Genomic DNA, 27,014 nt, shown 5'->3' with positions numbered 1-27,014 from the left:
CCCTCAAGGACCCCAGCACCTCTCCCACTAGTCTCCTCAACTTGTTGAAGTTGGCCCTCCTAAAGTCTAGGGCTACCGTCTTGCTGCAGGCCCTTGACACCCTGCACTGGATGGTGAATTCCAGCAAGCTATGATCGCTATTGCCCAGGTGGTCAAGAAACTGGAGGCCCCATCACCTGTGGCCAGGACCAGGTCCAACAGGGCATTTTCTCTGGTGGGACTGTGCACCTCCTGAATTAAGTGGAGGTCCTGTATCTCAGCCAGGAACCTCCTGGAATAGTCCGTCCTGGCTGACTGTTCCTCCCAGCAGATGTCATGGGTGATTTTAATTACCCGGACAACTATATCCCTTGCCTCAAGTGCCTCTGCAAGCTGGCCTGAAAATTCCCGGTCCAGCTCCTCCCCTTGGTTGGGGGGGGGTCTGTAGTAGACCCCCACCATCAAATCGCTCTCCCCATGGCCCCCTTGAATCTTGACCCAGAGCACTTCAGCCTGCCCTTCCTCTAACCCCATTCTGCTGGCAGAGGATGTGTAGTGCTCCTTGACAGAGCGCCACACCCCCACCTTTCCTAATAAAAGGCCTTAGTCAGTCTGTCTGTCCATAATGCTCTCTGGTTACTGAAACAACCAATCAGAGTGCTCCAAGAATGTTACAGACAGAGGCAGGGGGCAGTGGCGTGGCAGTGCCGCCATGATGGCAGGGATGGAGGGGACAGAGAAGGGGAGTGAGGCCAGCGCCACTGGCCTCCTCCATCCTTCCCCTGGCTCTGCTCCTTGGAGGCAGCAGCAGTAGCATGGGCTGCTGACAACGGGGGGACAGAGGGGATGGCAGGGCAAGCTTCCCCTCCCCCCCGCTCCTGGGAGGTTGGGGGGGGGGGTTAGGGTAAACAAGCTTCCTCCCCATCCCCCCACCTGCCCCTCTCCCCCATCATTCTTGACAGGCAATTCACTAGTTTAATATAAACAAGCTAAAATACGTGAAGCTGCTTTGTTGCACTTATGATTTAACATGTTCACTTAATGCTACAAGACTGAGGTGAGGATATAGCATGGGCAGTGACCTGCATGAAGTAATGATGTCAGGAAGCCTATTGACACGCTGAAATATAATTTTTAACCAAACTTCTTGGAAATCAGTTTCCTCATTTGAAGATATGTACCCAAATTTCCAAATCACGCTCTTTCAAGGGAATGGTGCATGTGGTATTAAAAAAAAAAAAAAAAGATATACACAACATCCTATATTACCTTGGTAATATTTTCTACTTTTTCTAGCTAGATGTACAGTATATTGCTGTCTGTTTTCCAACATGCAGCATACAGGGTGTGCACCACAGCTGAACTAGTCTTGCTGTCATTAATATTCCTTTTGCTAAGCTTTTTGTGTGTTGCTAATTATGTATTGCATAGGAAATAAAATGTAATTTTTTTTCTTTTTAGGAAGGAATAACTTATTCTTTTTTCTTCCTAGAAATATTTTTTCTGAGCTTAGTAATGCAGCATTTAGATTGTTCAAAGTGTACAGTGCGACAGCTTTACATGTTTTCTTCTATCCATGCTTTAATTATTCCATTTCAAAGCCAATTTAATCCTATCCTGGAATAGCTGGTAAGGCATTAATAGTAGACATTTTTTCATGTCCTGATTGTGAAACAGCTTGACAAATACTGACTGAAAGATAACTGCATAAAGTTGAAGGAGATGAGAAAAGCTAGTAGTAACATTAACGATGCATCAAACATCTCCAACTCCAAGAACCCACCTGTACTATACTGTTATAGAACTGAGACCTTTATTTGATAGCCAAATATCCAGGCCTTAAAAAATTCAGTTTCAACTTTTTGACTCAGAATTATATTTACTTTACAGGCCTGCCAAAGACCACAGAGAAAGTTAGTGGCAATGCAAAGCCAGTACTAGTTTAAAACCCAGGAAAGGGTGACCAATTTTCAAGTTTTCAGAACTTGTTTCTTCGAGTTTCATTTAAAGGCCTAAATACTGACTATTGAATTATCTTGGGATATGCAAAAAATATCCCATTTGATGTTTTTTTCTCGTGGTGTAGTGATATCTACAAATGAACTGTGACAGCATTTCACATACAGAGATAAAGCCTTTGTTGTTCCCTGGTTATGACTGCTTAAAGCTCCTTAGCTAATATGTGCTGGAGTACTGAGTCCAGTTTTGGGCTCCACAGTTCAAAAAGGATGTGGAGAAGCTTGAGAGGGTGCAGAGGAGAGCCACATGCATGATCAGGTCAAGAAAACAGGCCTTATGATGAGAGGCTGAGAGCCATAGGACTCTTCAGCCTGGAAAAGCGCAGGCTGAGGGAGCACCTGGTGGCTGCCTATAAGTATATAAGGGGTGCTTACCAGGATCTGGGGGGAACTTCTGTTCACCAGAGCGCTCCAAGGGATGACAAGGTCAAATGGTCATAAACTCCTGCAAGACTGTTTCAGGCTGGACATAAGGAAGAACTTCTTTACTGTTTGAGCCCCCAAGGCCTGGAACAGACTGCTGCCAGAGGTGGTTCAAGTACCCACTTTGAACACCTTCAAGACACATTTTGATGCCTATCTTGCTGGCATCCCATGATCCCTGCTGACTTCCTGCCCCTGGGGCAGGGGGATGGACTCAGTGATCCTCCAGGGTCCCTTCCAGCCCGAATGTTTATGAAATCTAATGTGGGGTAGTTGAGTCTATTTAGCCTGATGTTTTGGCTTGCAAATTAAGATTCCTCTATTAAAAGAAACTGTCTGGTTTCTGAAGTTTCTATCTCTATAGCCCCTTCTACATATACAGGTAAAAGCACAATTAGATCTAATGCTTGATCCACGCAGTCACACTTGCCATACCGCACATACATGGCAGGAGGTAAAGTGGTGGGATCATGCATTAGACCAATCATGCCTTATTGCTAGTGTAGGGGAAGCCTGATACTGGGCTCCACCTGCACTGGCCAGCGGGCAGTCACAGCTAGGAGCTCCCTTTGGTAAGGGGGCTTCCACCTGCAGGGGCCATGCACAGATGGACCCAGAGTCCTGCAGCTGATGGGGCTCTGGGTCTTGGCTGTGCCTCAGGTGCCACCTGGACTCAGAGCCATACATGGGCCCAGAAGTTTCATGCACTCCCAGCTTTGGGATCATGGCAGCTGCAGTTCTCAGGGCTCAGAGGTTTTATGCCTGCCATGGTGCACCCCTGTGGCTGGGAGCCCTGTCAGCTGGTAGGGCTTTGAGTCACAGGGAACACCATACTACACGTACAAATTAAAGCTAGATAGCAACCAGCTATAATGTTAGTACACATTTGCAAGGTCTAACTTTATAGCTGGTTGGAGATTTTCATAGCTACTTTGAACATGTAGCTGGTCTTCAAGTAATTCTGCAATTAACCAGTTCATTGCATGAAGCTTGTAATGTGTAGAGGGGATCTGGGGTGGCTTTTCTGTAGTTTTCAGAAAAACATTCAGCTAAAAGCCACAGTTAGTGTTCAATATTAGACTTTTATGCCAGCAGTGTGTCACAGCATGGGGTCCTCAGGGATGGCCATGATGCCCCTTGGGCTCAGTGACCATGCCAATCTTGCCTAATGGGCACCTTCTCTCACCTGCCACATCTTGCTGGTTATTATAATATATAGGGAGGCTGCCCTCAAGATTATTTAGACAGTGATGGATCACACTGAACCATCTTGGACCCCTTTTTGGGTCCTGCTCAAAACTGATGCCTCACAGGACACCCTTATGGTCTAGATGCATGGTTCTGAAACTACCCCTTTACCATGCCCCATGCCTTGCAGATTGTATTCAAACCTTACCCCACTGAAGCCTTGAATATTGCTCAGCCTTTCCTTTGCCATTGGGCTCACCACAGCCCTGTCTCTGTGCTTACATTGGTGCTGTGCCCATTGGGGCTGGGGTGTGTCCCAATGAGGCCATGTTCTCCTCCCCAATAGACTCAGCCAGGTCCACCAACTTAAATAACAATGGATAACACAAGCCCCTGGGGTATAATGCAATACAAACAGTACAGGGTGTGCTCTGTCCTTTTAAGAAAAAAGGAGGAGTCAAACTTCTCCCCAGGCATTAAGTACCTTGTAGCCCAGGGTATCTGGCCAGCTCCTGGAGCCCCATGAGTCCTATAAATGGCACATCAGGCAATCACAGCATCTCTAGGCAGTTCTTTTCTGCAAGCTCCTTCCCTTGGCTGCTGCCAGAGAACTAAGCCTTGCTGCCTCAGTCCTGGGGTTTATATGCCCAGGGCCCTGCCTTCTTCTGGTCAGCTGACCAGGTGCAGGTGCAGGCTAATTCCTTCATTAGCCTGCTGCCATAACCTACACCTGTGGGGTTTCTGCCTGGCTTCTAGGGTCGTCTCCTGAGGCTGTTTCTGCCCTTCAAGGAGCAGGCACTTTTGTGCCCTGTGACACAGTTACTCTCATAAGATTTTTATGTACATATGGTGAGCAATCAGCACAAATCAGGTACTAACCACCTTCTCTCCACTTTTATTGTGGGTAATTATTTCAGTGAATTTACTCCTAATTTATTCTGGTGCCAAGTGTTTCATTAATGAGGAAACCAAATTTCTGTAACTCATGCTTGATACCCAATAAGATGACTTCATATACTCAAATTCCAGACCAATTTGTTATTGCCACAGTTTAAGATAAATACTGCTTTGGATTAGGAGTTTACAATAAAAAGCTGTTTTACCTTCCTCAAGACGTAGAATGCTACTACATGAATCTATCTTCTATGTAACTTCTTGTTCCATCCTCTACCTAGGGAGAACAAGGAATTCAAGGTTTGCCAGGACCAAAGGGTTCAATGGGACAGGGCTTCCCTGGTCCAAAGGTAATTGCTAATCCTTGTGGTAAGGAAAAAAAATTAGGTTTTTTTGTATCTTTTATAAAATGTATTTAATGTGCCTGAGTCTTTATACAGAGAAAAAAAAGAATGAAATATTGCCCCACATAGCTTGTAAGGGCCTGGCCACATCTAATACTGCAAATTATTATTCAGGAATGCACCCAAAATTAAGATATAGCACAGGATGATAACAAGCAGCAGCAGCAGAAAAAAACCAAATCAACTGAAAAACCGTTGTGACATTTTTCTGGTATTTGTGAATAGTCTTCTTCCACTATTTGCCAGGTTCTGACAAACAGAGGAAGGGAAGGGTGTTAACTTTTCAAAGGGAACTTGTTAAAGGTTCCATGTTGACCTGTGGTCTTTGATACTGATTTAAATATTTAGAGCCCAAATCTGAAGTCATTACTCATCAAAATACCACTTCTGGCCATGGGAGACTTGTGAATAAAGAATGCAGAACTGGACCCAATTATATAATTCTTAGTTCAACACACTGATATATACATTTAGTGCTTAAATCTCAAAAGCACCAAGTTTTTCTTAAGGAAAAAAAATGGGAAACTGTATGTTCTAGATTAGCCAAAGTCTGGTCATACTCATTGAATTTCCCACCCTTCCCTCCCAAGTCAAAGTTCATGTAGGGGTACAACCCTTGACTTGGAAGGAATGCAATCCATTACACTGAGCCTCACTTAGGTCTGCGATTGATATGAAATAACTATATGGACTGAAACATCATTAATGCCAAGTGTTTATATTGTAAAAAGCACTTTCACAGTTTTGCTAATGGCTTCGGTATTTCTTAGCCATAAGTCAGATGAAACATTATCAGTCTCCCTAATCATAGTTTGAATCTCTTCCCACTATGTCACCATGTATTCTACAGATAAAAGTACTAAATGAAGCAGAAGGCATGCATCTGCTTCCTCATCTCCCTATGATTGGTAGGGGGAGGGAAATTCTCTTCTTTCTCTATAAATAGTCAGAGAATAATTGTTACTATCATTTTGACACAGACCAAAAAACCCTGCCTTTTTGTAGTAATTGGAGCAGATTTGTACTGCATGTTGAAATAAAAAGAATACTGTTATGTAGTTACTGTCGTTTCTATTTTTTCCTGAATTTAGGTTGTTTTTACTAAGGTCTAACCTCATATTAGTTTGTAGAAACACTTACTTTTTATTCTTGTAAACGTAAAATACAGCAATGTTTTCTGTAAATAAAAAAGGGAGGGCTTTTTTAGCAGGAATTTAGTACCAGGCTCAAATACTCAACCAACCCTTTTAAACTGTATTTATGTATATATTTACATCCAGCATTAAAAGGCAAGGTGCAAAATTCTGCCTTCCATTAAACTAATTCACCCAGTTATATTTGCTCCAGTGGAGTTACTCCTGATTTACACCATTGTAATTGGAAAAAATTTGCCCAGCTGTGTACAGTAACTATGAAAATACAGGAGATGAGGTCTTCTGTATTCAGTAACATTTCAGTTTGATTACATTGCCTAAATCTTCTCCTACTTTATAGTAAAATGTGCAGTGTGAATTATGTCGACTTCAGTGGAACTACTTCCACTTTGTGCCATCTAGAGATAAAATTAGAATGAGAGAGAGAGAATCTGAAATAAAACAAACACACACACACCAGCAAGAAAGAAAAAAAAAAGGTATGCAAAAAAAGTCAAGCTATGGCATAACAGGTACCAATAGAATATGCCTGGTTATTAGTTATGTACCAAGCCACTGATATCCATAGCATTCCATATTGGTTTTGAAGAGATAACAATTCACATGAAACATAGGCTAGCATGGAATTTGCTAGATGGGCAAGGAACTGTTCTGTTCCATCCCTGTCTTTTAAAAGTGTCTCATTTAAATCCTAAACAACATTTTGTTAGAATATTTCAGCACTGTCCTTCAAAATACAAGAATTCTGCAGCCTTTATTTATATATTTGAAGTCAACAGGACTATCATTTTTCTAAGGAGTCAGAGTCTGGTCTTAAATAAGAGGATACATACATTTCAACTACATTTTATCTCTGCTGTTTCTATGGAGGTAACACTCTTCCTGGGTGGGCCACACTCGCAGCTAGTTCTGAGCAAGTATAAATCCATTCAGCAGTTTCTCTAAAGAGCTAGTAGAGTGCTTCCATGGGTTTGCATGGAGTGCACGTGCTATTACGAGGAATGCACAAGAATTCTGTAGTGTCAATTGACAGAGCAAGATATGGACTTGAGGAGCAATTTAAAGAAGGCTCTTATTCTAAAAGTTGAATAACTTCATAGAAACTTTCCAAAGATAATCCAGTATTAGGAATATTAAGCATCTCAAATATGAAGAGCCACACCCCAATTATTGTTTTCAACTATATTCAAAAGCACCACCAGTTTGTGACATGGAAAAAAAATAAAACAAGTAGAGAAAAAACAAACAGAAAATTAGCCAATGGGACTGGAGCCAAATCCGGAATCCAGCTATGAACACCCACAAAGAATCACAGTTCCAACTGGATGGCTGTAGTATGCAATTGCTTGTAACTTGATATATTTCTTTAGGGAGACTGGGGAAAGAAAGGCGATTCAGGAAAGAAAGGTGATAAAGGAGAGTTTGGAGAACCAGGACCTTCTGGACCAAAGGTAACATGCATTTTTGCACTGTTTAATTTTACAAAATAGAGATACAATGAAATGGAATGTATTAATTGATCTTATTTTCCATGTTTTTAGGGATATCCTGGAAGAAAGGGTGAACCAGGTCTTACAGTAAGTGTGTACATTAAAAAAAAAAGATAATTTAAAAAAAAATAAATTTACCCTTGCAAGAAATTGGTATGCATTTTGTTACTTTGCTGATCTTCATGCTATAGACTTTGCCTTAATAAATGCTGTTCAACCTTTCTTTCCTGGTGAGCCAGATGGACAATGCCCAGTCTCTGTTCAGGCCAGATCTGACCAATGGCCCTGATCTAGTGTCTGGGGCAGGTGCAGCCCCATCTGGTCATGCAGAGGGACCAAGGGGCAGCCTGGCCCCAATTCAGCTGTGCAGGGGGAAGGGAGTGTGGCCTGGTCCCAGTCCAACCATGTGGGGAGAAAGGAGCCCGATTCAGTTGCATGGAGAGGAGGAGGCCTGGCCCACCATCTGGCAGTGCAGGGAGAGGGAGTGTGGGGATCTGGCAGTGGGGAAGTGTGGTGGTATTAGTGGCCAGATGCTGTGGCTCTTTGGGTCTCATGTGGCCAGTGGGCTGGAGGTTGACCACCCTGGCCTAAATTATTTTGAGTCAGGTTGACACAGAATTGGAAGAAAAACTGACAGGAACTGGTAGAATCATATGGGTAGGAAGGGGCTCCCAGTATCAAGGGCTGGCCAAGATGTGGCATGTGTGTCACAAGTGGCCTGAGGAGCCTTTGTCTGTGGGATATGGCAGAGTGGGGAGGGAACAGGCAACACAGTGGCCAGGGCCAACCCTAGGGGTACAGGGCCTTGAGGAAATCAGCCTGTGCGAGGCCCCCTTAAGCAAGCCAGGTGGTGCAGACTGCAGAGTGGGATGGAGGCGGCAGCCCTGGCCCTGATGCTGGCGCAGCCTGGGCAGCTGAGATTCGGGCTGTGCTGGGCACACCCACATGGTCCTCACTTGTCTGGTTTAACTCCATGCACAAATGAAGAATGTGCTATTTCTGACCCATCCCAGTAGATGCCTCTCCCTGCACTTCTTGAAAATCTCCAAGGAAGAAGATTCTATAGTTTCCTTGGGCAGCTTTTTCCATTGTTCTGCTGTTCCTGAGATTTGCTCTAAATCCTCTTTGTTGCCATTTAAAACAATTTCCACATGCCCTATTCTCTGTGGTAAGGAAGAATAATATTTCTCCATCTTCCTTGTGGCAGCCTATCAAATTTTTGAAAACTGCTAGCCTGTCCCACAATCTTTTCTCCAGAGGAAAATTACCTAGTTCCTTCAGCTTTGTTCACACAAGTTGCTTTATCGTTTTTGTTGTTCACTTTTTGTTTGCTCACTTGCCTTATACCATGTTCCATGCCTCATACATGGCATTCAAAATCACTTCGAAATCCCCTGGCCCCTTAGCTGGGGCTGTACTTGTCTTCCAGCCCACATTTGGCCTCAGGTCTCTCTGCCCCTTTCGCTGTGGCCACAACCCCACCCTCATCACTGGGCTCCTGGGCCTTATGCCCCTTGGGCCTCAGGTCCCACTCACTGGACCTGGGCCCTGTGCTTTTCTGTTGGAGAGTGCTCTTCTAGCCTTACTCCTTCACAGGGTACCCACAAGGCAGCGGGGGCTGAGGCTTTATGGAGCCCCATCCTCATCTTTCACTTGGGAGGCACAGGTGTGGCATTTCCTGGAGACTGCCCTGCCACAGGGAGCCCTACCACACCATACAACCCCAGCAGAGTGTAGTTTCAGATCTCACCCAAGACTAGGAACCTACTCCCTCCCCATAGTTCCTCCCCTGACCTCCACATGTTCTGGGAGTTGCCATCTGCAGGCTGAGTGATGTTGTTCCACTAGCTCCTTACATGTAACTGCTGGCTCAACTCCTAGGGCCTGAGCTTATATTAAGGTTGCCCAGCCCTCCTCCAGTCTGGTGGCCCCCTTTCAGTCATATGACCATCTAATTGGACCTAACTGCTCCTGCTGGCTGCTCCACAGTCTGCTTAAGCCCCTAAAAGTGGCGGGCACCAAAGGTTCCCCGCCACACCATGTTATATTCATTTTTAAGAACACCTTACAAATTTCAATGGGAAGGTCTATCTAAAATTGTTAAGATAGTGTATCCTCTTATCAGAATACTAGAGTTCTGCTTACTTTATAGTAGTCTCTAATTGCACTATAAAAAAATTGTTTTGTAAAACTTGTTGGGGTGAGAGAAGAGAAGGAGGGGAAAAGAGCATGCATGAGCAGGTTTTAGGTCTTCAGTAGTAGATCAAGCAAAATAAAAGACATCCCATAGGATTAGAACACACAGCACATTAATAAAATTAATGCATATTCTTTTTCAGAGAGAAGAAATTATCAGACTTATTAAGGAAATATGTGGTAAGAGCTGAGAGGAAAAGAAAATAATTCATTTGTAATAAAGCACACTGCAATTACCTTGGTTGAAAGCATACGGATGAAATATCCACATGAAGGATACTAGTTGCAATGAAACACATGGACAGTTTCACCAGAAAAACATCAGAAAATAAAAGCAGTTGTCTAGAGAATAGGATTTTCAGCTAGTATACATCATGAGTTAGGAATAATTCTATTAGCCAAAATGAAGCCTGGCCCAAAAAAAATCTTAACCAGGAAAACCCAGATGAGATATCTGTTCTGCACCATAAATTATCTGCAGAAGGGGTGACCAGAGTTAGAGCATGGGTACTACCATTGCAGACTGTACAAATATGGGAATTGAGACCATAAAAATCATAGTTATACATGCGATTTTAAACGTTTCTGAAATTATGAACTGCATGATTAGAAGACGTATTAGAATATTACCTTCTAAACTGGATGAATTATTCAGGAAGTAGCACAATTACATATTCAGTGGGCGCATCTACATATTCGTTAATGAACCTGAAATATTATGCATTTAGTTTACTACTTCCTTAATAAAGCACTAATTAAATGCAGTGCCTAAAGTTACTGTGTGGTAGCACCAGTGCATGGTTATTTAGTGACACTTACAGTTCATTGACCCGATAACACTGCACTGCACTGGCTATTAGCGCAGTTTCTGCTGTGACACACTACTGCAAATGTTATTAGGCCAATGCACATTAAGCGTCTTGTATAGATATGCTCACTATGTTGCTCAAGGTTTTAAGAGAAAATTATTTCCTGCCTATGAGGTTATATACTCTAATGCTAAATATATCCTAGACAAGGTTCTTTAGGTAAACGTGTTTTTTAGAGCAGCTTAAAAAGGCATCAAATTTACCCAAAGAACCTTGTCTGCCTGTGCTCTTAGACTTACACAGCTACGACCAATTCCCCTCCACACCCTGCAATGAAATACAAGCTAAGGATTTAGGTAAAAAACAAAGTAAGGAAGGCCTGAAAATGTAAAAGAACAAGACAGAAAGTTCCATGGAAGTGGGAATACATAACTGATATGAGGAACCCTTGGGAAATAAATCCCAGTAATTTAAGAACACAGAACTGATATAGAGTCTTGGAAATATCAGGGTTTTTTTTTAAAAAGGTAAGTGCAAACTTTTCTTTAAAAATGGATTTGTTAAAATTAAATTTAGGCTTTTGGTAATCTTAGGATACATGTTGGCAGCTTTACCATGGTAGACCAAGTAGTTTAAATAATAAGAGTACACTAGCATAAAGACTCAATCTCAATACAAGACCTCTTGACCTAAAGTGAACCCCCACTCTTGATTCAAGTTCACCCTCCACACAGCCTGACCTACTTGATTAACTCCTTGTTGGGGTTGTATGTTGCTTTTATCATGTTTTCCATAATCATTAATGTGTATAGAAACCTTCTAACTTAGCACTTAAATATTCTAATAAAGATTTTCTGAGACTTCTCTAAGGCCAATGTACAATCCCCATAATCATGCTTCCTGCCATGCCATGCAGAAGGCGTGATTGTGATCCTTGGCTCCCCCTCCTCTGATGCGGAGATCCACAATCCCAGGCTTCTACTGTACTGGCAAGTAGCACGTTCCCATGGCTGGAATCCTGTCAGCTGATACAGCTCCCAGCTGGAGGGGAACACCACGTGCCCCTGAAGCTGGCAGCTGTCAGGTGATCTGGGCTCCCAGCTGCGGAGGTACACCATGCACCCCTAAGACTGGGAGCTATTAGCTCCCAGCCATAGGGAATGCACCATGCACTCCCACAACTGGGAACCATCAGCTGATCCAGTATTCCAGCTGAGAGGGAACATTATGTGCCCCAGCAGCTAGATGCCTGGATAAACTAAGTGCTCCAGCCTGGCCATGCATTCAATTAATGGCACTAGGAACCAGCCACGAAGTTCCTACACATTTGTTTCTGTAATAACATTGTAACTTATTCCTTGTTTTATCCCTCCATTAATTGCATTAATGTATGGCCAGGTAACAACTTAAAATGCGATTAACTGGTTAATCATGTCTTAAGTATGACAGGGGCCCTAGTATCCATATTACTGCTTTAGAACTTTCAGGGACTTATTGTAAAAATGTTAATCTAAGGATGATTCAGAAGCCAAACCCAACAAAATAATAATAGTATATGTGCTTGAAAATAAAAGAAAAGTAATCAGAGTGATGATGTTTGTTTCAACTGGCACTCTGTTAAACAAAACAAGCAAGAAATAAGAGTAAATTTATTATTACATTTTAGAGTTAAATATTTGGTAAGTCAAATCATGTCAGAACATATACCCATTCATCTCTCTACTGCATTTGTCTTGCTCCTGTCCAGGGAAGATCTCTGTAACAAATCACTATATACATTAATTCACTATTCTTTAACGGGGCCTTGAATAAGTGTGATTCCTATACTTATTTTTTCAGTTAATTCATTTTGTCCTTGAAAAGAAATTTCTCATAAAAATCTCTAAAACTCTTAATATTTTAGGTTGTGGTATGAAATGTAAAGAAACTCCATTGGAATTGGTGTTTGTGATTGACAGCTCAGAAAGCGTTGGACCAGATAACTTTGGTATTATCAAAACATTTCTGACAACAGTCATGGATAGGATAACCATCAACGAAGCTGCAGTGCGGGTTGCCATTATCAACTTCAGCCACAAAGTAGAGGTGGTATCTACCCTTCAGCAGTACACAAACAAAAACCACCTAAAAATTGCTGTTAATGACATGCGGTACCTAGGGGAAGGCACATTTACAGCTACAGCTATCAACAAAGCCATTGAAATATTTCACGCAGCACGGCCAGGGGTGAGAAGAGTGGCTGTTGTAATAACAGATGGACAAGCAGATGACCGTGATGCCATCCGTCTGAATGATGTAGTAAGGAAAGCCAACAACGCCAACATTGAGATTTTTGTAATCGGGGTAGTTCAGAGAAACGATACTCATTTTGGCGACTTTCAGAAAGAAATGGATCTCATTGCAACAGATCCTGATAGTGAACATGTTTACCAGATAAATGACTTCATTGTGCTCCCAGGTAAGAGAAACTCCATCATTAACCAGATGTTATATTTGATATACCGATGGAAGCCAGTCAGTATAATCCTGTTGTTAGTTAGTTTTCCTTTCAACTTCATAGGCAGCTGTTTCCTTGGTTTCTGTCATTCTCTGAACAAGTTGCCTAGGCCAATCCAGTCTTTACCCCTTCCAGAATAAAATGAAAGTCTAACTCAAACAAACTACAAGAGTTTCCAGAAAAATTGCTGCCCATTATTTGGTGTCTATGCAGGTCAGAAGCTAACTTGGTACATAGCTCCAAAATGAGCTCCTACTAACTTTTACTAACTTTTTTCCTCTCTAGGCCATTGAAGCTTGTGCAGCCTTTCTTCAGAAAAGGATTCCTATTCTTCTCATGTCCTGTCACCATGTTCAAATTTGAGTCCAAAAGAAGGCATATTATTGCTTGATCTGTAGTCTTAGCAAGGTTTCCCCTTCTGTGGGCAGGCCAGTAGGTGTTCTGTAGTCTGCAAGTTTCCTTCAAATTTGCACATGGTTTTATATCATTAGAGTATCCCAACAGTTGCATGTTAAGTTGAGTCTTACCAGAGGCAGTTCAAGCTTCTCCATGTTGGCCAATCAAGCTCTTTGTCTTCAGGGAGATGTTTAGCAGTTTTTATATTCATCCTACCACCTTCCTGGGCAATCTCTAGTCATGACTGCCAAATTTTTATTCACATGGCTGTTGGTGTCTCATCCAGTGGCCGTGTTAGAGAGGAAATCTTTCCATGATTTTAGACTACTGGGAGACAATGTGTCTATGTAATGAATGCCTCATATCTACAACAGCCTCCATTTTGCTTGCTACTGCTCTCCCGATGTCTGATGGGGTAATTTCAGTAAGTAAATGAAGACTATTGACATTTGCTGGTTTAAGGCATCCAGTAATGTACCTGCAACTTTTGTTCAGCACAGTATCTAGCTTCTTTGCATATGACAATCTTTCCCAAACCAGGCATGCATATTCACTGTGCTTGTACCTTGCTATTCAGCAGCTAATTCCTAATGTTGTTGGGTTGGCCCCTGTAACAGGATTGCACACCCCGCCACCCTCTCCCAGGGGAAGCTGTGATGCCCTCTGGTGGCTGTATGGCTCAATCTCTAAGACATCCTCCCCCACTTCCTCTCTTGTTATGCTTTGTTCCTATGAAGAGATTAAAGAAGTGAGGCTGCTCAAGGGTCTTAGAGTGAGCCCTAGTCCATTCTAGCCCAGGAGGGTCCCGCTGGTCTCAGTTCTGTCCTTAAGCTGATTGGTCCTCTCAGCCTGTCCATTCCCCAGGGCACCTGTAGCCTTAAGGGATAATTACATGGCCCTTACACCATGCCCATGCTCACAGACAGTTTCATAGTTTCATAGTAGCTAGAGTCGGAAGGGACCTAGGTAGATCATCTAGTCCGACCCCCTGCCTGAGCAGGAAAGAGCACCGGGGTCAGATGACCCCTGCAAGGTGCTCATCTAACTTCCTTTTAAAAATCCCCAGGCTTGGAGCCTGCACCACTTCCCCTGGAATGTTTCCTGTTCAATCAATCTGATCACTCCCTTGTAGAGATCTTGGTCCACTTGGCTTCCACTCCTTTTCTCTTGCTGATCCGCTTAGCTCAGGAACCAGTGCATTGGACCCGGCTTCTGGGCTCCACCCCTAGCATTGCCCCTCTCGGGCTTTGGGCCCCCTGGCCCTATCTGCCTTACCCCCCAAGCACTAAGCCTGCTTGAGTTCTGTCTCCACCTTCTCTCAGGCACTGGGCCTCATAGCCCTTGTCCCTGTCCTTGTTAGGCACTGAGCTTTCTGGCCCCAGGCCCTCTTTGGGCTGACTGCCCTCTCAGGCTCTGGGCCCCCTGGGTTCTGTCCTTCCCCAGGCTCATGGTATCATGGTGGTTAGGGTCAGATGCCCTACCCTGGGCAGGAAAGAGGTGCTGGGGTCATATTACCCCAGCCAAATATCTGTCCAGCCTCCCCTTGAAGACCCCCAAGGTAGGACAGAGCACCACATCACTTGGGAGCTCATTCCAGAGCTTGGCAGGCCTAACTGTAAAGAAATGTCTCCTGATGTCCAGCCTGAACCTTCTCTCTAATAATTTGTGGCCATTATTCCTAGTAAACCTGGGTGGTGCCCACGGAAACAGAGCCTCCCACAATTCCTACTGGTCCCCCCTGGTGAGTTTGTAAATAGCTACCGGATCCCCTCTCAGCCTTCTCCTGTTGAGGCTGAATAGGTTCAGGCCCTTTAGCCTCTCTTTGTAGGGCCTACCCTGCTGCCCCTTGACCATGCAAGTGGCCCTCCTCTGGACCCTCTCAATACTAGTCACATCCCTTTTGAAGTGGACACAGTACTCCAACCGCAGCCTGACCAATGCTGCATAGAGGGGAAGGATCACCTCCCTGGACTTGCTTGTGATGCATCTGTAGATGCATGACAAGGTGTAGTTAGCCTTACTGACTGCTTCCTTGCATTGGTGGCTCATGTTCATCCTGGAGTCAACAATGACTCCAAGATCCCTTTCTGCCACTGTGTTAACAAGGAGGGTGTTCCTCAGCCTTTAGGTGTGTTGCTAGTTCCTTCTCCCTCGATACAGGACCTTGCACTTGTCTGTTTTGAATTCCATCCTATTCTCATTTGCCCACCCCTATAACTTGTCTAGATCTAGCTAGATTTTGTCCCTCCCCTCCAGCGTGCCCCACAGCTTGGTGTCGTCAGTGACTTTGGACCGCGTGCATTCCACACTCACATCCAGATAGCCTATAAAGATGTTGAACAGTACAGGCCCCAGGACCAAGCCCTGGGGGACTCCACTGCCCACATCCCTCCAGGTTGAAAGTGACCCATCCACCACCACTCTCTGGGTGTAACCATCTAGCTAATTTGCCACCCACCTGACTGTGTAGGCGTCAATGCCAGAGTCACCTAGTTATTTTTTTTTAGGAGAATGTGGTGGGAAACTGTGTCAAAGACTTTCTTAAAATCCAGGAAGACAACATCCACCCTGACAACCTCGTCCAGGGACTTTGTGACCTGATCATAAAAAGAAACCAGGTTAGTCAGGCAGGACCTGCCCTCAGTGAACCCATGTTGGTTGCCCCTGAGCATTACTTCCCCTGCTGGGCCCTTGCAGATGTGCTTCTTGATAATTTTCTCAAAGGTCTTCCCAATGACTGAGGTAAGACTGTCTGGCCTGTAATTGCTGGGGTCCTCCTTCCTCCCCTTCTTGTAAATAGGGACCACATTGGCCCTTTTCCAATCTTCTGGTATCTGGCCAGTGCCCCATCTGCACTCATAGAGCTGTGCCAGGGGCCCCACTATGACCCCCACCAATTCCCTCAGCGCCCTTGGGTGAAAAGCATCTGGACCTACCGATTTAAACATGCCCAGCCGCTCCAGCAGTTCCCTAACTAGGTCACCTAGGCTCTGGCCCCGGTTTTGCCCTTCCCCAGGTTCTGGGTGCTCCGACTACACCTTGAGCCTACCCCTAGTAGGGCTCCAGGTAATCACATGCCTCTAGGGCACCAATGGGACCTCCAGACCAGCCTTCATAGTCCCTTCCACAAACCACCGGTGAAAACAGCTAGCACTAACACAGCAATAGGCCTTTTAAAGGGTCAGACTGCCTATAATGCTATGGCTGGCCCTCTTCTCGACTACCTAAACAGTTTGTCTCCCTTTTTTACTTTCTCAGTAACAGGATCCATAGGTTCCCCATCACAGCCCCCATTTGGAGTTGATGAGCTTCTTTAATATGTTGTTCTAGGAACTAGTTTTGAACTTTATCTTTTCTACACCAAACTACACTGTATGAAAGTATGTGGTTTAATGTCACTCCCAAGTAGATAGCATTCTACTAATCCTTGTGAAAGCTGGCTTTATGTCCAAGGAAATCATGCACAAGTCACGTATTAAATATCACATAGCACAAAGGTAGCTTCAAAAAAGGAATGGTTACTGGTGCTGTATTCATAGACCAGTCAGCAGCTTATAGCACTGTAAACCACTAGAGGCTCCTTGCAAAAATGAAAGATTACAAACTATTACAAATAATACAATGCTTGCTAGAAGAATTGATGACTGTCAAATTATGTAAGAAGTGGAGCCAATGGTGAAAACAAAGGACTGGCTTACCTCAAGGGAGTGTACATACAACTATATTAGTTAATATTTATATCAATGATCAACCATTTAGCCCAGGCACAATAAATCTAATTTATGCAGATGATTTTTTTTAAACTACCACCCAAGCTAAGAACTTCACTCAGATCAAAGCCACATTGACATCAGCACTCAATGGGTTGTCAGACTATTACATCAAAAATCAACTATGTGCAAATCCAAATAAAATAAGTTAGTCCATTTCACCTTCAAAACTGAGTTACTGTCATGGGCTGGGGTCTCTGGAGGTGGCTGTGTGACCCCCTACGGCCCCTTGACCATGCCAGTTTGGCCCAATGAGCACCATCTTTCTCGCCCACCACGTCTTGTTGGTAGTAGTTATGAATAGGGAGGCTGCCCTCAAGTTTACATTGGGCACCGTCCTGCTGGACCCCACTGGACCCTGTGGGTTCTTGGACCCCTTTTGGTTCCTGCTCTAAAATGGATGTCTCAGGACACCTTCAGCCTTATGGGCCAGAAGCATGGCTCCAAATTACCCCTTTACCACACCCAAAGCCTCACAGATGGCATTCACAGTGTCTCTCGCTCTCTCTGCACCCACACTGGCGCTGGGGTCTGTGCACCCCAGATACTGCACCCACACTGGCACTGGGGTCCCCATACTGTAGTGGGCCCCCAGTGAGGCCTCCTTCTTCCCCAGTAGCCTCAGCCCAATCCACCGGTCTATAAACTGAAATCAAAATACAAGCCCCTGGGCTATAACATAATGCAAGCAGCTCAGGGTGTGCTCTGTCCCTTTAAATGAATCACCCTTCCCCCAGCACAAGATGCCTTGTAGGCCAGGGTCTGGTGAGCTTCTGAAATCTCTTAACCTTACCAGCAGCAGGAGACAGGCCATCAAGCCTCTTCCTTTAGCTTTCTCTAGGAGAGCTTCTTCCTCCTTAGCTGCTGGCAGAAAACTGACCCTCAGGTCCCAGCCCTGGGGTTTATACATGCCCCAGGCCCCGTCTTTGCCGGTCAGCTGATCGCCTGCAGGTGTGGGCTAATGCCCTCATTCCTGCTGCCCTGGTAACTTGCAGCTGAGGGGTTCCTTAGGCAGTTTCAGCCCTTAAAGCAGCAGGCACCTTAGTACCCTACGACAGTTACTAATATGTGACACAACCTAACTGGAATGGAATAACTCTTGCCTACTGCCCAAACGGAGTGATGTTAGGATGCCTGTGTTGGGTCATGATTCCATTGTCTATGGAGTCTTCACTCTGTCTGGAAGTGAAGTAGATTTCTCTCCTTGCATAGTTTCTCCCTCTCAAATTAATCCCCTTTCTAGTTATTTGCAAGGTCTTTGCATTTTATTAGAATAAGAAAGGAGATCTTACCTCTGCAGCTGGGAGTCCCATCAGCTGATGGGGCTCTCAGCCATGGGAGCACACCATGCACTCTTGCAGCTAGGAGACCCCAGCTGATCCAGGCTCACAGCCCTTGGGTGAAATATGAATTTTCATTTCCACTTAGGAGAAATTTTACAATCTTTGCATTCTCCTGTGCCTGAGGAAGGATGAAGGCACCCAAAAGCTTGCAAATAAAGAATCTTTTTTGCAAATATCTAATTGGTCTAATAAAAGATATCACCTCTACCACAATTTCTGATTCCTTCTCCCACAGGTAGGAGCCCAGATCAGCTGATGGGGCTCCTAGCCACAGAGACACACCCTGCGGGAGGGAGCTCAAAACCCCTTAAGTATTGTGTTTAATGCCAACTGATTTTTCCTGTATGATTTTGCCCAATCCTCTTTTGAACCTGGTTAAACTGTCCACTTCTACAATATCTTACAGAGGGTTTTTAACAAGCTGTGTGAAAAAGACCTTCAACCATTGGACTTTAAAGTCAAACCTTTCTGATGAGTGATAACACAGCCTTATTCTATCCCATTGCCATTCAGACATGATTTATCAGTCAATGGGCACATCTACATATGCATATTAATGCAACACAATAAACTCCAGAACATATCATGTGGGAATTTATTGCTCCCAGGCACTGTGTTTACACATGTGCCTGGGACCACATCACGTTGACCCAAGGGGGTCAGCCTGGCAGCCTGGGGCTACTCCTACCGCGCTCAACATGCTGCAGAGGAGCTGTCTTGGGCATGAGGGTGCTGGAGTGCTGGGCTAGCTGGCAGGCAGCTCTCACACTGAAATATCTTTGTGCTCCAACCAGCTGGGTCAGTGTCTACATGTGCACTGCTGCACATGTGAAAACTCCACAGCAGGATAATACTTGAATTTACAAGTACAAATCTGCTGTGGAGTTTGTTAGTTTATAATAACTAATGGGCCCCATGTGTAAATGTGTAAAGGCATTTACTGAGGATTAATTAGGCAACTCCTCAGTAAACATCTCATGTAAGTGTGCCCAATATCTCATAAACTGCTAGTCTTAAAGTTCATGCTTCACACTACAGTAAAAGTGTGAAGAAAAACAGGCTCCAGGTTTGTTCCCTTTTTGTGTGTCTTTACAAACTTCATATCTGTGTTATTCTTTTTCAGCTCTGGAAAATAAACTCTTCCAAAAACTTTGTGAGAATGACTTTGGTCTATATAAACCTGTATCTGAAACAACTACTATACATAGCCTTGTTGAATCTGGGAATGTTTTAATACCAGCAACTCATGTGCCTGTACCCGAACAAGAAAGTATTGATACTGTAAGTAAAGAATAGTTCTTAATCATCTCTGAAAAGCCAGCCTATATTTTCATTAAAATGTCTTTATTTATTTAGATTTATATCCCACCCTATTCAAAAGGCGGAGTAGCTTACAATAAACAAACAACCCACAGACAAGATTCCCTAAAAAGCACCCCAAAATCTTTGAACTCCAGTTCCCCTCCTCCCCTCCCTTCCTTTCCAAAGTACAGCATCCTGCCAATTCCAACCATGCCTCTGAGCCACTATTCACATCTAGATGCAAGAAACATCTTTTTCCACTTCCTACTCTCTGCTTCACTCCAAGAAGTGATTTCCCCATCCTGCCATTCTTATTATTCTTTAATATGTGAAGTGGTCAAATAATGAATTCTTTTGCTTAGATCAAAATATAAGGTAAGACATTAAATTTCATTGCTAAGAGTAGAGAACAGCAGTTTATTCTAAATTAGGCCGCCAGGATTTACTGCCTGAGATCTTATAATTGTATATAATAACAAGGCCTCAACATTTTCATAATGCGGGCACAACTTAACAGAGTGAGTCTGATAGATACCTCAGTTCATACACGTTTGTCTAAGTTGCTTGAGATGTAGTTTATCCAGAACTGATCATTTTAACTTGTTGCAAGTTGCTGTGAGTTTTAGTATAGGTACTACAGAAACTCCCATCTAAGATATATATGCTTAAATCAACAATATGTTATAAGCTAGCAGAAATGTTTTATCTGAACAACAGTGTAAAGATCTGGTTTCTGCATTCTGAAACGCACCCTTGTACAAGGGATCAGACACACCATATATATATATATGAATGTTAAAAAGTAAGTGTGGACTTCTCATCTTGACCTCTTTCTGCATAGTACATTTTTGCTGAATTGATTTGTTGATGTGACATCTTGTCATGTTTACATGCCACCTGCTTATGGTTAAAGCCACCTGGATTAGGTTTTTTTCCTTGATATATTAAGAGATGGATGAAGTACCCACATTTTTGCCCTAATCTAATACCAGGTAGCTCCAATTTAAAAAAAATGACCAAGATAACATAGCTGCAGTCTTCCCAATTCCTTTTTGCAAATTTTTCATGTGTCAGGGTTTTTTGTTTTATACCATTTTTCAACATCAGAACCACAGCATAAGGAAATTAATTAAATGATTTTATGGTAGCCCCTGAATCAGCCAAACATAGTCCTAGTACAACTTCACAAAGTTAACAAAGAGCTGAATTTGACTCACTGTGGGTGCATCTACACATGCAATTAATGTGATGTGATAAATTCTAGAGCAGTTTGTACCAGAGAAAACTGCCCCTGAGTGTGCCCAGGACAGCAGCAATTCGCACCAGGGAAGAGTAGACCTGGGCTGACAGGGGCCATGGGTAGTCAGCCTCAGATGCCGGATGGTGGCAGTGGGCAGCAGAGGGGCTGCCTGGGGCACAAGGGTGAAGCAGGAGACTAGCATCCAGCTGGCTGGACTGACTGGTCACAATTTGCAGTCACGGTTACCGTCTACATGTGTGTTTCATTGCACGTAATTACTCTACTGTAAGGAAGTACTGTAGACGATGACACTTTACTGTGGAGTTAATTAGTCTATTTTTCAGTAGAGTACACGTGTAAATGCACCCTATGGTGTTGAAATGGATAAACAGCTAAAAACATTCCATAATGCATTATCTTTCTTCTGCTTTTGTACAGGCCATTAGCACACAGAGTTCATCACCAAAGATGGCAGTCCTTCATGTAAAATAAAAGCACTTAAAAATTCTATATCACTTTGGGAAGTAATTATAGAGTTTATGTTACTTTCTTCATGACTTTGTTCTCTAGCTATACAATTCTTCCTGAGAGGGAATTCATGAACTTTGGGACAGATGCTATTGAATAGTGCACTGGGGGGGGGGGGAGGGAAAGAATCAGACTTCCTGCAGAACAGGTGGAGCTTTACTGATCCAGAACTATACATTACCTCTAATAGTGTTTTGCACTGAACCTCCATATACGTGTTTTAGGCACTATTTGTCTTACTATTAAAATAGAGCATTTACTACCTTTATAGCACATCTGAACATAGAGCAAAAGAAATTCTCCATCCTGTTTGCAAATATTTAAAAGGCAAACTTTCCAGTTTTAGTCATCTCTATAAATCTGTTGAATAAAATATTTGATATGGGATCCTTTGCCACACAAGCATTAATCACTGGACCTGGGTTGATTTTGCAGCTCACGTGTTAAAGCTAATACCATTAACTCAAAGTAGGTGAGTCAGTGAGTTGGTTAATGATAATTCTTTGGATTGTTCTTCATTTATTTGCATTAGCAGCTGAGTGTTTCCACACAGATTTCAAAATTCCTCAACTTACCTGAAGCATGAAAGATCAACAGTTACTGCTCTCAGCTCTGGGCACATTACAGCCCTAGTGTTGCAAGGGTGATAACAAGGGTAGAAATTGCCCTTATGTGCCTGTAGGCAAAACAATTGGAAACACTGACTTGTTCATGGTGAGACTAGTAAATTATTTCTGACCGACTGGGATCATATGCATCTTCTCCCGAGTCATTTTCACTTCTAAATGCCTGAATGCTCATTCACATGGATTTGGATATGTGAGGGGGTGGGGCCTAGGAGTGGCCGTGTACTCCCTAGCGCCCCCTACCGTCACTCTAAGCGATTCAGCACCCTCTGGTTCTCGCCCGCCACGTCTTTGATGACAATTAGTTCAGGAGGGAGGCTGCCTTTATCCCTTAGTGAACGGGGAGAGTGTTACCAGCCCTACTCCGTATGGGGTGCCTCAGCGCACCCCTGCCTTAAGGGCAATGCGTGCCTCCAACCTCCCCTTGAGCACGCCGCAACCCTCGCAGCTGTTCTCTGGACGTTGTTTGGGTCCCTTGTCCTTCGGTGCCCTCTCCGGTGCCCCTTGGGCTCGTCCTGCCCTGGTGCCCCTTTCTGGCACCCCGGGCTTGTCACCCACCTGGCGCCCCTCTCGAATCTTCCTGGCCCTGTCCTACTAACCGACAGTCCCTCTACCGGTGCCCCTGGGTCAGTCATGCGCCTATCGCCCCTTCACCGGCACCCCCGGGCCGGTTAAGCAACCTGCACCCTGATACCGGCACCCCTGGGCCACTGCTGCAACTTGTACCCCGATACCGTCACCCCTGGACCTGCCGTGCCCAGGCCTCACCCCACTGGGCCTGTCTTGTGGCTTCTTCCGCCGCTCCTCACCCTCTCTGGAGCCTCTCGCCCTCCTCCCGGGCCTTTGCCACACTTCTCGGGCTTCTCGCCCCCTCCGGGGCCTGTGCCGCGCCTCTCACGCCCGCTGCCCCACTCCGGGGCCTGTGCCGCGCCTCTCGCGGCTGGGGCTACAACCCCACACCCTGAGCGCCTTTCTGGCACTCCTTGTGCTGTGCCCACAGTGGCACTGCGCACTGTGCCCCCCACTGGGCACCGGGAACCCCCAAGCTCCTGGGGAGTCCCCGTGAGGCCTCCTCTCACCCCTACAGCCTCACCGGTCCTCCAGTGTAACTATAACCGAAACCTGAGCCAACTGGCTACAACACAAACAACACAGAGCCTCCCTGCTCATAATGTAAACTCCAAGCCCCTCTAGGGCTCCCAACCCTACCTCTCTTCAGGGTATTCTCATCCCTAGCATCATCGCAGCCAGGCAGCAAGGTAAGGCTGCAACCACCAGCTCAGCTCAGCTCAGCTCAGCTGCAGAGCTGTGGCTCCTGCAGCTACCAGAAGGGAACTGTTCTTCAGGCTCCGGCCCAGGCTGTTTATAAGGCCTAGCCCTGCCCCCTTCTGGCCACCTGACCCACCTGGTTGCCATGGCAACCAACATCTGAGCCGCCCCATTGATTGGCGGCTCTCCTTACTTCCTTTCCTTAAGGCACAGAGCAGCTCAGTGCTCCTGTGACACCCCCCCTCCCCCCAAGCTTATCACTCACCGGGGCCATTCTTCTGCTCCCGGAGATGTCCTATCGCTAGGGGGTAGTCCTGCTGACCCTCTCCTCTTCTCAGGCATTTTGCAGCATCTGGTCTGGTGGCAGAGGTTTTAAGGCGCCTCCTACTCGCCTTTTACCCAAGGTGCATCATGCAGGATTTCTTGGGGTATACCTTCCACCGGTAGTCCCCCTGCATTAGCTGGCCTCGGTAAACCGCCTACCTCGCTAGCTGCTCTTCTGCCCGCTCTCCAGGATCTCCATTCTCGGCGGGCACTCCCAAGCCCTTCCATCTCAGTTACTTTCCGGCCTTCTGATCTTCTCTCGTGGATATCCTGGAGTTTGCCCCACACTTCCCATTGGCACCTCAAAGCCTTCTGGGCATCCTCCTTAGTCCAAAATTCCACCTTCCCCTGGCCTGTGGGTTTTCCTTTACGCCCTGTATAGATTCTTACATAGGCGACATTCCCTATGCTTTCCTCTATGGTCTTTCTGAGGGTCCTCCATGTAACCTGTTGAGGTATCCCGCTCAGGTATAGGTGTGGCCTCTTCTCAGGCTCAGCCTTTCTTCTGGTTGGGCATCCCCCTGTCTCATTTTCACAGGCCTGGACTTTACTGCCCCTATCCCTTGAGCATAGGGGTTCCCTCCCTAGAGAAGCCTTTTCACCTTGGCCTTGTACTCGGGCTAGCTCTCCCACTTGATGCCCCAGCTGGCTCAGACCCTGTAAGTGGGTATCCTGCCACTGGGTCCACCTCCGCTCCCAATACCCTAGAAGGGCTGACTGGGTCTCTTTATGCAGGGCCTCCAATTTCTTTTCTATGAAGCCCTCCTCCTGTTTGCCTCTCCTTAACTGTCCCAGCACAGTTTCTTCTCCAGGGCACTTTTGTTCTTCAACCCTAGTAGGTTCCTTCTTCTCTGGTCCTTGCACCAGTGTGAGCTGGAGGTTCTCAATTTGGGCCTCAGTTTGCCTTAAAACCTTGATTAGGAACCCTCTTTCCTGAAGTTCCAGATGCGTAGTCCTCACATACCCTGCTACCTGCCTCTCCACAGTCGTTAGCTTTCCCCCTAGACCATCTGTACTTTCTGAGGTCTGTACCCCTTGGTCTATGGGGTCCTTCTTGCCCCCTTGGAACTGTGAGAGTTCCACGCTCATCTGGCTAGCGATCTCAGAGACTCTCCGATTATCATTCTCTAGCCCCTGCAACTCTTCTTTCAGGGCTTGCAGTTCCCCCTGCAACTGCCCCTGTTCCGTAATGAGACTTGTTACTTTATCCTGGCTCTCTGCGAGAAGAGCCTCCAGGGTTCGAGTCTGTCTTAAGGAGTAGTCTCTTTCCCTCTGCAGATTTTCCCCCTGTTCTTCTAGCTCCCCTAATGCCTGTTCTGGTAGGCTTATATTCTCCAAGGTCTGTACCTCGCACTCGACTAGAACTGTGGCCCTTAATGCCCCAGTTTTCCTAACCTCGGAGAGTTCCAAGGTCAGTCGGCTATTGGCCTCCAACAGCCCTTGTATCCTTTCCTCCAGGGTCTGCTTCTCCCCCTGGAGCTGTCCCTTATCCATGGCTAGGTCTGTCTCCCTACCTTGGCTTTCTCTTAGCTGACTCTCCAGACCTTTTACTGTGGACCCTAGCTACTCGATCTCCTTCTGGCTATTCTCCAATTGTTTTTCCCGGGCCTTACGGGGCTCCTCCTGATCCTCTATTAAGGCCTTCACCTTCTCTAACTGCTGTTCCCACACTTTCCTAGATGCTTCAGTTTGGGTGCGCTCCAGGCTCATCTGCTCTTGGAACTGGTCAACAGTACGTTCTGCCTCTACGCACCTCTTTTGCCACTGTTCCTGGTCCTCCCTGAGGTCCTGCATCTGCTCCTCCTGAGCTTGGAGCTCCTTCTGCAGGGCCACTATCAGGTCTCTGGACACTTCCAGTTTCAACCACAACTCCCGTTGCTCTTGTGTCGGGGTCTGGCCAGCCTCAAGAGCCTGGTCCCTCCAGCACCCCAGGTCCACCTGCATCACACATAATTTATATTCCCTGTCTCAACTCTGATTAATTTCAATAGTCAACACCTGTTTGACTCTTTCTATCCTCACCGCCTCACTAGCTATAAGGCGTTTAATTTCTTTGGATGCTCCACCCTTTTTACCCATAGCAAAGTGTCACTTAAGAGTGACTGCTTTCACCTCTGCGCCCTCCTTCTGGACCGTTACCAGCTTCAACTCCTGTTTGAGCCAGACCACCTGCTCCTCTAATTGTCCCATTCTCAGTTGCCATGCAAGCTCCCTCGACTCCTGGCCTTCCCCAAGCCCCTCCTGGGCCATATTTCCGCCAGTCTCATTCATTCGCCCCGTGGCCTCGACTTCTCCACAACAACCTGCGTAATGGGTCTCCATGCTGGGTCTACGTCCCTCATTTGGTATAGTCTTTAGGTTCAGTTCCCTCTACAGGAACACGGGCTTTACCCCCATGCACGGCCAACTTCCTGGCCAATGCACCAGTTGTGAGGTGGTGGGGCCTAGGAGTGGCCGTATACTCCCCAGCGCCCCCTACCGTCACTCTAAGTGATTCAGCACCCTCTGGTTCTCACCCGCCATGTCTTTGATGACAATTAGTTCAGAAGGGAGGCTGCCTTTATCCCCTAGTGAATGGTGTGAGTGTTACCACCCCTACTCCATATGGGGTGTCTCAGCGCACCCCTGCCTTGAGGGCAATGCGTGCCTCCAACCTCCCCTTGAGCATGCCCCAAGCCTCGTAGCTGTTCTCTGGACGTTGTTTGGGTCCCTTGCCCTTCGGCGTCCTCTCCAGCGCCCCTCGGGCTCGTCCTGCCTTGATGCCCCTTTCTGGCACCCTGGGCTTGTAACCCACCTGGCGCCCCTCTCGAGTCTTCCTGGCCCTGTCCTACCAACCGACAGTCCCTCTACCGGTGCCCCTGGGTCGGTTATGTGCCTATCGCCCCTTCACCAGCACCCCCAGGCCAGTTAAGCAACCTGTACCCCGATACCGGCACCCCTGGACCTGCCGTGCCCAGGCCTCACCCCACTGGGCCTGTCTTGCGGCTTCTTCCGCCGCTCCTCACCCTCTCTGGAGCCTCTCGCCCTCCTCCTGGGCCTTTGCCACACTTCTTGGGCTTCTCGCCCCCTCCGGGGCCTGTGCCGCGCCTCTCGCGCCCGCTGCCCCACTCCGGGGCCTGTGCCGCGCCTCTCGTGCCCGCTGCCCCACTCCGGGGCCTGTGCCG

General features: G+C 45.9%; 1 protein-coding gene across 1 annotated transcript in view; it reads left to right on the top strand.

Annotated features, from left to right (window-relative positions):
- COL28A1 (collagen type XXVIII alpha 1 chain) overlaps positions 1-27,014 on the top strand; it is a 148,189-nt gene that overhangs the window by 111,588 nt on the left and 9,587 nt on the right. Inside the window, exons 28-33 of the mRNA XM_019533740.1 lie at positions 4,784-4,852; positions 7,431-7,511; positions 7,602-7,637; positions 9,890-9,926; positions 12,459-13,013; positions 19,685-19,842. Of these exons, the coding sequence (XP_019389285.1) occupies positions 4,784-4,852; positions 7,431-7,511; positions 7,602-7,637; positions 9,890-9,926; positions 12,459-13,013; positions 19,685-19,842 (936 nt within the window). The remainder of the gene's footprint in view (positions 1-4,783; positions 4,853-7,430; positions 7,512-7,601; positions 7,638-9,889; positions 9,927-12,458; positions 13,014-19,684; positions 19,843-27,014) is intronic.

The sequence above is a fragment of the Crocodylus porosus genome, unplaced genomic scaffold (assembly GCF_001723895.1).
Source record: "Crocodylus porosus isolate Cpor-Errol unplaced genomic scaffold, CroPor_comp1, whole genome shotgun sequence".
Lineage (NCBI taxonomy): Eukaryota > Metazoa > Chordata > Crocodylia > Crocodylidae > Crocodylus > Crocodylus porosus.
This window is presented reverse-complemented; position numbering and strand designations above follow the sequence as displayed.